Here is a 13,766-nt window from a genome sequence, read left to right as displayed (position 1 = left end):
AGTACTCAGAAAAGTATCTAGTGGATTAAAATCACCCAGCAGGGTATATTAAGTTCAGTGTATGGCCGAACTTGAATTGCTTCTTCCAGTTTCTGTCGGTAAGGAATGGCAGATTATGAACGGCCTGCAGGCTTAGACACATTTCTCACAAAGCCTTGTCTCGTGTCTCGTTGTAATGGATGTATCAAGTTGCCAAAATACGCTAATAGCTAAATATAGAATGAATAGCTCTAAACTATACTCCTTGTCTTGCCCTTGTCGCCCTTTCTATTCCTTCGTGTAAAGGTGATGAACAAACCCACCGTGATCAGCGTGAGAAGAGTCGCGACAACTGCGTACACTCATATGGACCCGGTTACGATGGAGCCGGCATCCTTGGACCAGTCGAAAAAGTCCATCGAAAAGAAAGTCTTTGTCTTTGTTAGCCCAAGAAATAAAATGTTAGACAGTGGATTAGAGCTTGGACTTACTGAGGTGAAGGTGGCTGGTAGGAAGATCATGATCAGATAGGCTATCGATTTCATCAGGCTGCCGTCTTTTTGCGCCCGCATGGAGATTTCCAAACTGCTTTGGGCGATCTCTTGCTTCGCTATTTTCAATCCCTCAACCACGGTAGTTAAGTTTCTAACGTGCTCGTCGTACTCGTCGATCAGCTCCTCCAGTCTCTTTTGGATCCGGACCCCGGGTACGGCTAACTTCTCAAAATTCTTCTGAATCTCCGAATCGTAGTGTGCTGAGCCCGGGACCGTGGTGTTTAATGATCTCTCAAGGTGGATCACCATCCTTCGCATCTGTTGCTGCCAGTTCTGGAACTCATTTTGCAAATAGCCCATGCCTTGCCATACGTCAATGGGTTCTTCCTCTTCCTCTTCGTCGAGTTGGGAGCTGAATTCAGAACTTTTCGGGATGAATAGACCCTTGTTTAACACCAGATCCATGGTCAGTTGCCCCGTCTTGCTGGAGTCTTTGCGCAAGAGATGAACTTGACGGTCCCTCTCTATATCGGCAAGTAAAGTCGGCAAGAGCATGGGGTGAAACACAGGGTGGTCGGTTCCAGCGAGTTGTGCTGTGAGAAATTCCATGGCCTTTTCGTCACACCCGTACACGACGGCGTAGGTGATGAGGTTCTTTGGGGAGAAAGAGACGGATAGAGCCATGTCACGAGGAAATACCCCTGATGTTCTACAGTTATAGACTGAGACCATGTTAGTACTACATGCTCTGTATGTTTTGTAAAATGCAAGAGGGCAAGGTACCGGTAGTAATATCTCTAGAATCTTGGCCATAATGAAACGGTAGGTCCATAAACTTGCACCCTATGTTTCTGTTGATCACTCGCGCAATCGAGCCGTGGACCCGAAACTCGGCCCTCACTTGATCAAAGATAGGCTTCGTAAAGGGCAAATATGCCACTGTGAAGGGCATATTGAATTCCTGTTCAACACGCCCACAGAATCTAACGACGGGTTAGCATCTTCGATGTCTGGCAGTCATGGGCCCTTACAGAACATTGAGAGTGCTCTCAGCATCATCGCTGTTCCTGAGGTGACCCTCGATTACAGTTAGGAGACATATAGGGGGAAAAAAGGGGGGAGTTCAAACCGCGTTAAACCAAGAAAGCCACTCAGATTCACTGGACAGCGTCCAGGACCTTTGTTTTGGAGGGAACAGGTCAAGTTAGATACTTGCTGCACTGGAAGCCGAAGGCCCATACTCCAGATCGCTTGGAAAGACTAAGTATCCGACTTGTTCCATAATCCTGGAAGAAGAATGTCTTCATGTCTACGTCGGAGATATCGGGGTCATGGCGTAACCAGTTCATGGGGACAGATGGCCGCTTCGCTGCGGGACGAGTTACAGAAAGATGTATGCTCCCGATGGCTGAGGAGAACAGTATTGGGTTGTTATAGACCGCATGGCTCGTAATTCGATTCCTGTGGCTTTGGTCAATGGCTCTGCTGTTGCCTCACGGCTGCATATGTAGAAGGGTCACGCGGCATTGTTTTCAGCCTTGCCATGCAGGAATGACCGAAAGAATATGGGAGGGGGCGCATGCTGTGACTTGGCAGAGGTGCGCATTTACACCCGAACTCTGAGATCAGATCGATGGGGCATTAAGGCATTCACCCGGACCAAGAAAGATATAGCACAGTGTAGGCGATAAGAAGTGCATCAGGCTATAGAGAAAAGACTCAAGGTAAAGTAAATAAATAAAAATACAAAATAAACAAAGTATGCTCTAGAGTCTTTAAAGAGGAGCTTGGTTTTATGATCACGAGCCTTGCAGCTGTGGCTTTGCGGATTAAAAGGTAGAGTACTCCGCATTGGCGAGGTAGTGATTTTAGAGAGAGGGGTGCCATCTCTTTCTTGGACCACTAGGCAATCTAGAGACTCACACATCACTGCGCGATATGATGACCACTTGGACTGAGGCGAAGCGAGTGGGTGTCCTTGGCCATCGGGCTCTGAGTTTTATGGAAACCCCAAGCTGCGGGATGCGAGCACGCAAGGCGTCAAAGTAGGTTCTAGAGCAGCGAGGAGAAGACGGCCACATCGTACGCCAAGGGGCGATTGTTGATGGCGAATTCTAAGTACAGGGTTGGGTGAACATTTGGTATATATTGGCTCCAGTAGGAGGTGCTAACGTCACTCTGAGCATGAGGTTTCTGTTGCAATAGGGGATTTACCCTTGAGTCAAGGTTGCACCTTTGCTAGTATTGTACACACTCGGGAAAATACAATCGGGATTTCTTTCAGTTTTGGTGAGAAACCCGCAAAGCGAGCGAACCCAATCGTCAGAGGTGGTCGTTATGCCCCCCATGTTTTGCTCTACTTAGTAGGTACCAATTTAGAAGCGTTGAGTGATTCTATCTCGGAAATCGCCTCGCTGCCTCGGTTGCGGGTGTTTTCAAGTAAAGGATATGATAGGCCATAAGCAAATGCTGCAACGCCACTGCAGGGGAGGGGGGTTGAAAATGAGGCATCAGGCCTGTTGATAGATCATGTTTTCCCAAGACACCCAACAAGGCTGCGGTCGCAGTGGCTTTGATGGCGAAGTCACCCGATGTATTTCCCAATGAAGCTGTTGTTGCCTCCGTTTAGCTGATAAACAGGATCAACCTGGTGTTTCTTCTGACTCAACTTCTCTTCTCCATCGTTCGTCCCCCGAGTCTTCAACATGCCTGCCGATCAGGCCTCCATTGAACATCCGGAACTCAGAATTCCCGAAGAAGGTCCTGTCGCACTTGGCAAGATTGTCAAGAAGATGGAGCAGAGACCAGGGCCTAACTCCTCTTCCATAAGCCTGCAGCCTCTCAATGGCCGTCAGGCCAGGAGGAGAATGACAGGATCCATGTCTGGTACATCCGATCGCTCCAGCCGCGTTAAAGACTATGGCCGCAGCTTCTGGGAAGACCCAACGTCAAAATCGCCTGTGAGGTATGCCCAAAGTCTCTCAGTCTTCGGAACATGTGCCCCAGGGACACTGCCACCGGGAGCTGAGGTCAAGTCCTTGGCCGACCGCCTTGTTGACGCCATGGTACCGCATTACAACGACAGAACCAAGGATTGGATACCGCCAAGTGACCTGATGCGACTCTGCAGCCCTCAGGCTGTTTCTGCGGTGCTGAAAAGAATGATTGATGCATCTCAAGTGGAGGTGTATACAAACTACGTGTGCGGTATGACGCCTGACGACTTCAAGAACGGACACTCAGCGTATTTGGTCTTTGCAACACTCGTCCTAATACGACGACTCGACATGTTGGACAAATTCTTTAGGGCCAAAATCTGCGACAAACACTTCCCTTTCGCCTGGAGGGATAAGAGTATGCTACAGCTGCACAGCCGACAATCACGAGGCAAGAGGAGACGCCGTTTCCCTTCAACGGAGAAGGAATTCATGAGTACATTCTACAGCGCACAGTGGCACTTCAATGTTCCCGTCATATCTATGACCGGTAACAGACAAGCCACTGAATATAAACTCCATCCCAATACCATCATGCCATGGACGTCTTTTGAACCTGTCGAGAAACTGGGAGGGTTCAGCGCAGTTAACAAGGTCGAAATCCATCCAGACCATCGTCGCTTTGTGAGTAGCTACCCCCGAATACAGAAGTTCATCTCTAGGTGGGCAAAATTCGTCTCTGACTCCTATGCCTAGTCTGGGCATGACACATTTGCTCTTAAGGTGCTTCATTCTACCTATGAAATGAGGGAGTCCAAGCAAGAGATTCGCGGCCTCAGAAAGATTACGCCCAGGCCTCATGTTGTGGAGATACTTTCAATCTTCCAACGCGGCTCTGAAATCTCGTTCCTCCTTCCCTGGGCAAACGGGGGCAGTTTAGACGACCTTATGAAGCTGCACCCCTCCAAACTCTTTGCCTCGACTGCCGATACCTCGACGATGTTGATTCGTTGGATCGCCGAGCAATGCGCTGGCATCACCACGGGCCTCGGTGGGATTCGCGATGCGTTGTGTAGCAAGGTCGACGAGCATATGAGTATAAATCCTGGGAACGTTCTTCACTTTACCAACGAGAAATCGGGCCTCGGCCTCGGCGAGCTCAAGGTGTCCGAGCTTTTCCCCATGAAAAACGATATGCTGATTTCAACCTATTCGGCGCCTGAATGGACCTTGCGGTCTCAACGTGGAAGCATTGTTGTGCCCGAATGGACCTCGACATATCAACGGCCCGGAAAAGGAAAGTTGTCTTCAAGTTGTGCTGCCCCCTCAAAGGTCACAGAGGACCCCGAACCTTCCAGAAGAACAGACATCTGGGCTCTGGGATCCCTCTTCTTGATGCTCTTGACATGGGCCATCCAGGGACCAGGAGGCCTACGCAAATTCCAATGCGCTCGCTTGAACGAACAAGATCATAGGCGGCATTGGTTCATGGACACATTTTTCAGATGTGCCGCCCGTGATTCTAGCCATTCACCTTGTGAAGATTTCATGGTGAAGCAAGCTGTGAGACTCGTAAGTGGGATCTTCTAGTATCCCGTCCTACTCACCGAGACTAACGGATTGAATAGTGCGTCAAACTCAACAAAAGGGCGGTCTCTGGGCCTGAAGGCCAGTCCAACTATCTGACTGAGTTCCTCGACTTCATCCTCCGTCGCATGTTAGTTGTTGACCGGGGACAACGTGCCGGGACTGACATGGTCTACGAGTTCCTCAGCAAGAAGGCCCAAGAGTACAACAAAGCTGGCTACCATGTTACTCTTCCCACTTTGGATGGGTCTCTAGACCTGGATGAACCTGGATGTACTTGCGACCACGACATGTGCGAGTTTCACTGCCAGTACCAGGATCCAGCCCGTAGAGTTTCTGCTTAGGCCTGAGACAGGGTGAATCGGACCAGTGGAGGCGGCGTGCGCAACTACATGCCGAACCATGTATGACTTCACTGCATTTTTGTAGTTTGGCAAGACAGATCCATGAACCACTTGAACATATTACTGGACTGAAAGCACCCCTTCCACTAGTTACCCAATGTAGAAGTGACAACGTAACTCTCGGCAAGAGGTTCTGCGGCCCATAAACTGCCATAGCTCTTAGAGTTCCCCGTGGAAAGACACTCTTGAATGCATTCTTTCGACATCCTTCGACTGAAGTAAAAGTACTGGCTGTTGGCGGTGGACATGGAGCCTTCATGATGGCGCCCTTGTGTGAGAGGAAGGGGCGGCATTGAGACCCTTGAAAACTGCGACCAAGACTTGCTCATAGTTTTGCCAGGAAAATACCCCTAAAGTCGAATCGAACCGTTGTGCGTACGTGAACGGCTGAGCCAGCCAAGAATCCCGATCTACAACCATCTTGGCTGCGAAGGTCCTTGGCGAGCTACCATCATGGCGGACCTGAAGATGAACCGTATTTGTATAGACATCTAGCAGCCACATAGTCTCGCATTGGATAGGTTTGTCAATCTTTGTGATGGAACATTGATTGTTGCTACTCTTGCAGGTTGAGCTTCGGCTACAAGGAGGCTAGGGCGCCAAAGATCCGCTACATTGCGGAACACGGAGTCGAAAATCGTGAAGATGAGTTTTCGTGTGCCGAGATTCTGACCAGCAAGTGCTGCGAGATTGGCGAGGGCGCGGCTAGGGCTGCTCGATGAGATGCTTTGGGTGATGGGGGACAGGGGATTCTGTTTGCTTGTGGTTATAGAGGGCTTGTGGATTCTGTCAGTGGATGGGGAGACGGTCACCACACTCTTGTCTCGATGCCGACCAGTGGCCGATGGCATACATGGCGAGGATAAAATTAACTTCAATGAGAGCGAGAAGAATTTCTCTATGCCTCATTTCCATCGCGAGCAATGCTAAGTCCACGTGTCCTTCGCCTTTTGCTTAGGCACCTTTTGTCTACCTTGAATCGCTTTATGGCCGACATGCGGCGTTCCGCCTCGTCTATTAGGAAGAGCTCGCCAGAGGTGTAAAGCGCTGGTCGGGAGGAAGGCCGCTGCACTATATGACCCGACACCTCTGCCGCCGGGATATCGCGAGGCAAGGCCGGCTCATCAGGGGCTTAGTTCCCCTGATGATCACTGTCAGGCAGCTGGTTTGGGAAAAACTGGCTCTTCGGATAACAGACAGAAGCGCACTCAGGAGATGTTGGTGTAGACCAAGTGGGGCAGGGAGGAGTGCGATTAAGTGGCAGTGATCCGATGCTGTGGAGGATCTCATGTTGATCCAGTCTCGAGATCAATCTGCTCTGCGCGGGTCCAACCATTGCCAAACCTTTTCGTGAGCCACTTCAACAGTTAGCAAGGTGTATGATCCTCCATGATATTAGAATAAACTAACCTCGAGTGTAGGCACATAGAGTGTCTGTACTAGCCCACAGAGTCCGATGGTAAGAGGGATCAGCTGGCCTGTCGAATTCACATCATATACACCCCCGACGCCGTTCCAGTATAGAGTCAACTCGATTCCAGTGATGGAATACACCAGCGAAAAGACTCTCAGATACGGCACCAAGACTTTCGCAATCCTTGCTTCCGGTCAGATGGCCCAATTCGAGATATAGTATAACATCACATACCGCTGTACCTTTTCTCTCCTAGCGTTTCGCTCCAAGTCTTTGGGTTGAGAAGGAGACCTGTTAATCCTTCGAAGGTATCGAATGGCTCTAGCCAGCCGGGACTCGTTGCGTATAGGATAGTTGCAGGGGGCTACAGCCAAGCAATAGACGGCAAACCCCCAGACCCATCCTATCGTGACCAATATTGAACAGAAGACAAGAAAGGTCTTGACTGACGAATTGTATAGCGATACCTTTGCAAAGAGGAACCCGTATGTACCGCACCCTCCTGGTGTCTCCAGGAAGCCACTGCCTTGTATCCCGTCGAGCCAGAACCAGATGTAGTAGACAGAAGCAGCCGTCAACACACACCAGAAAACGAATTGCTGACAGAGACGCGTGACAGTGCCTACATCAAAGCTTTGGATTGGCATCGGGTCGTTGCCGGTCAGGAGCACGATGTAGACACCACCAAAGATGATGTATGCGAGGATCATGACCTCGACAGCGTAGGGACCTTTGGGTGCATCCTCGGTGGACGGGGCAGTGTTCGCGGTCATGAAGAGGAGGGCGACGAAGATGGCAAAGATGAAGATGACGTAGGACTTGGCCAAGCTGGCTCGACCTCGCAGCTTGAAGGTTCTCACGATGAGGACCGATGTCCATTGGAGGTATATTCCGAGTCGGATGCCGAATCCGTAGATATCTGGCTCGCCTTGGAAGGTGCATTCGCTCGGGGCATCTCGTCGAAAAGGGGTCAAGGCGGCCATTTGGTGAACGGGTTCGACGTCTGAGAAAGCGGTGGCAAAGAATCTAGAGACGACATCATCACCAGGCCCTTCCTCGGCGGTGCTTTTTCTTGCTCAAGGAGGAGACGGTTGAGCCTCAGTGTGACAATCATCTTGAGGTTGTGCAAGTACGCATGGTACCTCACGGGGGCTCAGCAGGCCAAGATGGAGTTGTACGAGGCAACAGTTAACTAATGACAATCACAGAGGGCCCTGAGAGACTATCACGATGCTGACTTGATAGGGGAGAGGATGGCATTTTCGTTGCCATAGTGGGAGGACAGAAGTGTCGCTTGATACCTAAGCTGACTTGATCGATCGCCCAGATACTCGACGATCCAGAGGCCGCCATCGATACTATAACAAACAACATAGATATGAGTATCGAGTACACATACTCCCTTGTGAGTGCTCTATCCAACAAGGGCTTTTGACATGAAGAGGCTAAAATGGAAATATGTTTATTGTACCCTGAGGAAGGTAGCGTGTAAGCGACCGGTTTGTCTCTCCACTGTACCATCCAGCCTCCAGCCTCAGGTGGTCAAGACAGGTTGGGCTGAATGGCGTGAGAAGCGGTACGTCTGCGAGAGGGCTGAGCCGACTGCAACATACCACCAAGGTCGCGCAGTTGAGGCTCAAGACCTAAGAAAATAGTCGATCGCTGTGCCCGAGGTGTATCACAGCTCATGTCACCATCAGCTCCCTCATTGAACAAAGCGTTGAGGTTTCAATGAGCGGCGTCGACAAGTTTGGTCAGACTGACGGTGTACAGTGAAACCTTGCTGCCACATGGGGGGAAAGCATTAAAAGCCTCAACCCTTATCATCAAGCAAGGGTTTGAGAAAATTCCCATTTCGCGGTTATTTTCAGCGGCCAAGATCCCCGGGGGCCTTGCTTAGCTCGTGGCCTGAGCCGCCGCAACGGTCACCCGAAAGCTAAACGCCGATGGCTGCGGGGGAGGGGATTCAAAGAACAATTTGACTTTGGCAGTGGATGCTTTTGAGTTTTGTCTGTTTTCTTTTGAGCTTGCCTAGACTCTGATTTGGTTAGTTTGTCGTTGTAAGGTTTCTGGAAAGAGAAGCTGTTGCAAATCCAAATTCTGAACGGTCATCCCACCGGTTCATGCGCCTTTTTATTTAAGCTGCAAAAGCCGATATTGCATGCCGCTCCACGGTGTTGGCTGATAAAAGCCCCTTATAAAAAAATCCTTGTGAGGAACAAAATTCGGATCGGTCGGAAGACGTGGGATTGAGCCCCGAGACAGTAGGGGACATGCATGATGGCTACGATTATGCAGGCACATGGCTTGTTGCATGGAACGCCTCGACGATCCTTACAGCCCCTATCCTTGCAGCTGAAGAAACACCCGCTAGACAAGAACAAGAAGGCGGCGGACAGGCCGAGGCGAGGCTGTTGCAATTTCGCCGCGCGTGAGCGGTTCCGAGTGCCAGGATCCGTCGCCACCATGATCTGCATCCTCGTAGACGCTGGCCTATCACGACTCTTCTCACGAGGGGCTAGAAACCACTTGGAGGGGATTCCCAGGCCGGGGAGCGATCCGTCCCTCCACAGCATCATCCTCTCCCCATGGGGGTCCCCTAATGATGTGACTGTTGTGTCCTTGGAGCCTGACGGGTCTGGAGAAAGAAGGAAAACCTCGTCCACTTGGACACACCTCGAGTCATTCTAAAAGTCTACATAGCTGTCAAATGCCCTGTTGACCCTCTTCTCGTCCCCATTTCTCAATACTTGCTTCTGCTGTCGTCTATCGGCCACACGCTCATGCGGGACCGTCTCGATACCCACAATCATGCATCACCATGAGGGATGATACCCCCAATATCATCGCCGCAGCCGCCGTGACTCTCCCTCTGGCTACTGCTGCTCTCCTCCTCCGACTCCTCTCGCGCCGAATCACAAAGACTGGATATGGCTGGGACGATGTGTTTGCCATTGTGGGATGGGTAGGTCGCGAACTCGACCATCGGATGCGCGAATATCCTGAATAACCTCATTTTTTAGATCGGCTCATTGGCGCTCGTGATCAATGGCATGATCTGTAAGCGCAGCTCGCTCCTGGATCATAGCTCTTCTGACATCGTGTAGGGATTCGCAATGGACTCGGCCGACCGATGGACTACAACCTCTCCAAGGACTATACGTACGCGGACAAGCAGCGGACTGCTTGGTTGCAGATCTGGTGCACGAGCATGACCTACACCTTTGCCATCGCCTTTTCCAAGTTTGCGATTCTTACCTTTTACTGGCGACTCTTTCAATACTCCGACATTCGCGTCCCGATTCAGGTCCTCTCGGCTGTCACTGTTAGCTGGTTCTTCCTCCGACTTTTTATGGTGACGCTCCAATGCATTCCCACGTCAGCCTTTTGGGAAGAGCCCCTTGAGACAAAGACTCAAAAGTGTCATGTCCGCGAATCGGCCTTCTTCTTCTCGACCGTCCTCACGCACGTCTTGATCGACTGCGCCATCCTCGCGCTGCCCGCCATCGAAGTCGGTAGACTTCATCTTCCGAAAGGCCAAAAGGTGGCCGTCATCGCCTTGTTCGCGTTTGGCGCTGTGTAAGTGTACAGCTTGAGACTTGCTAGAGTCTCGCTGACTGGTATCCAGGACCTGTCTCGCCTCAATCTTTGTCCTCATCGAATCGTTCAGGTACAAATCGGATTCGCCAGAGCCGACGCTGCAGTTCGGTCCTCACTACGCCTGGTCCATCTCGGAATGCAACCTGGCCGTAATAGCTGGTATGCTTTCAAGTCTTGACATGGGTGACGGGTGACTGATCAATGTGATAGCTTCCCTACCGATGCTCCGACCGATCGCCCGAAAGATCCTCCCAGGATCATTCCTCAGTTCCAACAGCGGCGGCGGCCAATCAACCAAAGCCAGCGCGCCCTTCAGCAACGGCATAAAGCTCACGGGCATCACCAAGACCAAAGAGCGCGACGGCGACGGCTCAAGCTCAACACACGAGCTGACACCGGGAATGGATCCTGGACCGTCAGACTTTGATGCGCCCGACTGGCCGCACAGCGCGCAGACGGTGATATCGAGCCCTTGGCGAAAGTACACGTCATCCCGGGACTTTCAGGACCTGGAGCAGGGCGGCGGCATCCACGTACATAATGAGACGGCAGTAAATGTCGAACGGATATGACGACTATAAGCTGGGACAAGGGGCAACCCTAGGCGTTTTGTCTTCTATTAAAGCATAATTTGATACAGAGATACCAAATACAATACTATTAAATACGCGCATGGAACTCGCCGAGAGAGTTGATCAGCAATGCTTGTTCCAGACAAGACACATCCTAGTGCCCCATTCCAGGTGACTGGGCTGATGAACCAGCACACCGGTACCGAACGATGCAGGTGGCGTTCCGAGGTGTGCCTCCCACCTGCAGACTCGCACAGTGTCTAGCTCCATTCAGGACTGAAAGACACGGTGCTTGAGATACCGCTGGCTCCGGAGCAAACAGTGTCGTAACGGCGCTCACCTTACCTCACCGAGGTGATAGGTCACGGCTACGCTAGCCTTAAAGCCAAAGCTGCGAAAGTACTTGACCTGGTCACAAGAACCATCTCGTTTCGATCTGGATCTTTCGGCATAGAGAATGTTAAACCGACCCAGTCTTCAGCTCAGAGGTATTTAAGGGTAATAATGCTGGGGAAGAAGACGTAATAGCCGAGCTCGGCAATGTAATCCTTCCTCACGGCTTCACGCACGCCGGGTTTCAATGTCCGGCGTCCGAATATTATCGTTTAGCCGTTTGGAATCGCAGATTCACCATTCGCCGAGGGTACGTAGCTTTAGCATCCTGACGTCGACCGCACCTTCCTCGGACTTGTAAAGCCTGTCTCTTAACCAAGGTTCTCTTGCTCGAGTCGAACCATCATCTTCTCCCTTTGCCCGCTCAATCGCAACACCAAGAGAGATAGAGTCCGTGCGATGCTCGAAGAAGCTCGGTTAGATTAACCCCGACTTGATCTTCCCCGCAAGCTGTGTCTCTGTCCTTTCTTGCCAGCATCAATCTACGGACCAGAGTAAAGATGGCTTCCGCTATACGATTCAAGGCCGTCGCTGGCCTCACCGGCCTCTCGCGCGCAATCCCTCGAACCCACGCCAATGCCTTCCTCTGCTACCGCGGCGCAATCGACACCCAGCGTCGCCTCTTTGGCTTCTCGAGAGTCCTCAATGGCGAACTCATCGTCAAGGTGCCCCCGATGGCCGAGTCCCTTAACGAGGGCACATTAGCCAGCTTGGCCAAGAAGGTCGGCGAGACCATTGAAGCCGACGAGGAGCTTGCCAGCATCGAGACCGACAAGATCGATATTTCCGTTCCCGCCCCCGAGACTGCCGTCATCGCCGAATACTTTGCTGCCGAGGGAGATACTGTTGTTGTTGGTCAAGATCTTGCGCGCATCGTGACGGGCGGCGAGGCCAGCGCTCCTAAGAGCGAGGGAGAGGCTCAGCAACCACCCAAGGAGGAGCCCAAGCAAGAGACGAAGCCTTCAGAGCCTACCAAGGCTGAGGAGAACCATACAAAGGAGCAGACACCTCCCCATGAGCCTCCCAGAGCCACGAAGAAGCCTGCCGAGTCGAAGCCTGCGCCCAAGTCCGAGCCTGCCGCTCCCGCGAGCGCATTCACCGGAGGTCCCGCAAGAACCGAGCGAGTTGTAAGTGTTTAAGATGCCGTAATTGCCACACATAGCTAATGCGACTTCTCGCGCAGGAGAAAATGAGCCGTATGCGAAGGACGATTGCGAGCCGCCTCAAGCAGTCCCAAAACACCTGCGCCTCCCTCACCACTATCCAAGAAGTCGACATGACCAACCTCATGGCCTGGCGAGCCAAGTACAAGGAGGAAGTTGCCGAGAAGTATGGCGTGCGCCTGGGTTACATGGGTGCCTTCACCAAGGCCACGACTCTGGCTGCTCTGGAGATTCCTCAGATCAACGCCGCCATTGATACGGACAAGGAGATCACCACGTGGCGAGACTATGTCGATATCAGCATTGCTGTGTCGGCGCCCAAGGGTCTTGTGACGCCTGTGCTGAGGAACACGCATACGTTGAGCATTGTCGAGCTGGAGCGCGAGGTTGCTGCTCTGGCCAAAAAGGTGAGCATATGGATGGACACCAGAATCATGAACACGCTAACTGTATCAAGGCCCGCGATGGAAAGCTCACTATGGAGGATCTCGAAGGCGGCAACTACTCCATCAGCAACCCCGGTATCTTTGGCTCCATGTTTGGAACTCCCGTCATCAACTATCCCCAGTCCGCCGTCTTTAACATGAACGGTATCCAACAACGCGTCATGGCTATTAATGGCCAGGCCGAAATTCGACCTGTAAGTCAACACACATCTATTCCGTCACACAAGCTAATGTCGTGTTTCGCAGATGATGTACATTAGCTTGACATACGATCACCGTCTCATTGATGGTCGGGAGGCTGTCAGCTTCCTCAACATTGTAAAGCAGTATATCGAGGATCCCTCTCGAATGCTTCTTGCGTAAACGAGGCCTTCCTCGAGTATTTGTATTGTAGTAAAAATAAGGACTTTATGGGCTCAGGCGGAACTTGTCTGTGAAGGGCTGCATGGATTGGCGCTTTTTGTAGACTTGGACTTAATACAGGCGTTTGACTGCCAATATCTACCAAATCATGATACTCTACAAGTGAACAACTCGGTCGATTCTCCTCCTCCAGACCCTATAACCTGTCGAGGACGAGAAGAGCCTCATTCTCGATGCATGTAGTTTACAGGTTATGTAAGGAGAAGCCATTCCCACGGTTCCGCCATTTGCTATGGTGAGTCGGCTACTCGGTCACTAAAACACCGACGAAGCGAGCTCATCGAGTCCCGCCTCTCTCGCCCACTCACCCTCGGATGTCGCACCCGAAAACCTTCCTTTTGCCTCCCATGATTCG

General features: G+C 51.5%; 5 protein-coding genes across 5 annotated transcripts; 3 read left to right on the top strand and 2 right to left on the bottom strand.

Moving 5' to 3' along the window:
- Positions 1-341: 341 nt before the first annotated feature.
- Positions 342-1,157, bottom strand: MRS44_007237 (uncharacterized protein; the record flags this gene model as incomplete). The annotated part of the gene is made up of 2 exons (XM_065620455.1): positions 342-410; positions 471-1,157. 2 exons carry the CDS (start codon positions 1,155-1,157, stop codon positions 342-344), a joined length of 756 nt encoding a protein of 251 aa, XP_065476527.1.
- Positions 1,158-3,178: 2,021 nt separating this feature from the next.
- On the top strand, positions 3,179-5,340 carry MRS44_007236 (uncharacterized protein; the record flags this gene model as incomplete). Its single annotated transcript, XM_046277030.2, has 3 exons — positions 3,179-4,093; positions 4,166-4,981; positions 5,038-5,340. The coding sequence occupies 3 exons, from the start codon at positions 3,179-3,181 to the stop codon at positions 5,338-5,340; spliced, it is 2,034 nt and encodes a 677-aa protein (XP_046129234.1).
- A 1,346-nt stretch (positions 5,341-6,686) lies between these two features.
- MRS44_007235 (uncharacterized protein) lies at positions 6,687-7,797 on the bottom strand (the record flags this gene model as incomplete). The annotated part of the gene is made up of 3 exons (XM_046282233.2): positions 6,687-6,758; positions 6,811-6,997; positions 7,049-7,797. 3 exons carry the CDS (start codon positions 7,795-7,797, stop codon positions 6,687-6,689), a joined length of 1,008 nt encoding a protein of 335 aa, XP_046129235.1.
- A 1,838-nt stretch (positions 7,798-9,635) lies between these two features.
- On the top strand, positions 9,636-10,986 carry MRS44_007234 (uncharacterized protein; the record flags this gene model as incomplete). Its single annotated transcript, XM_046277031.2, has 5 exons — positions 9,636-9,779; positions 9,838-9,874; positions 9,922-10,393; positions 10,443-10,573; positions 10,625-10,986. The coding sequence occupies 5 exons, from the start codon at positions 9,636-9,638 to the stop codon at positions 10,984-10,986; spliced, it is 1,146 nt and encodes a 381-aa protein (XP_046129236.1).
- Positions 10,987-11,879: 893 nt separating this feature from the next.
- Positions 11,880-13,351, top strand: MRS44_007233 (uncharacterized protein; the record flags this gene model as incomplete). The annotated part of the gene is made up of 4 exons (XM_046277032.2): positions 11,880-12,506; positions 12,563-12,949; positions 13,000-13,182; positions 13,235-13,351. The coding sequence occupies 4 exons, from the start codon at positions 11,880-11,882 to the stop codon at positions 13,349-13,351; spliced, it is 1,314 nt and encodes a 437-aa protein (XP_046129237.1).
- Positions 13,352-13,766: the final 415 nt, after the last annotated feature.

Source organism: Fusarium solani (genome assembly GCF_023522795.1).
Source record: "Fusarium solani strain SB1 chromosome Unknown bctg00000004, whole genome shotgun sequence".
NCBI classification, from domain to species: domain Eukaryota; kingdom Fungi; phylum Ascomycota; class Sordariomycetes; order Hypocreales; family Nectriaceae; genus Fusarium; species Fusarium solani.
Note: the sequence above shows the minus strand (reverse complement) of the source record. Positions and strands in the feature narration are given on the sequence as shown.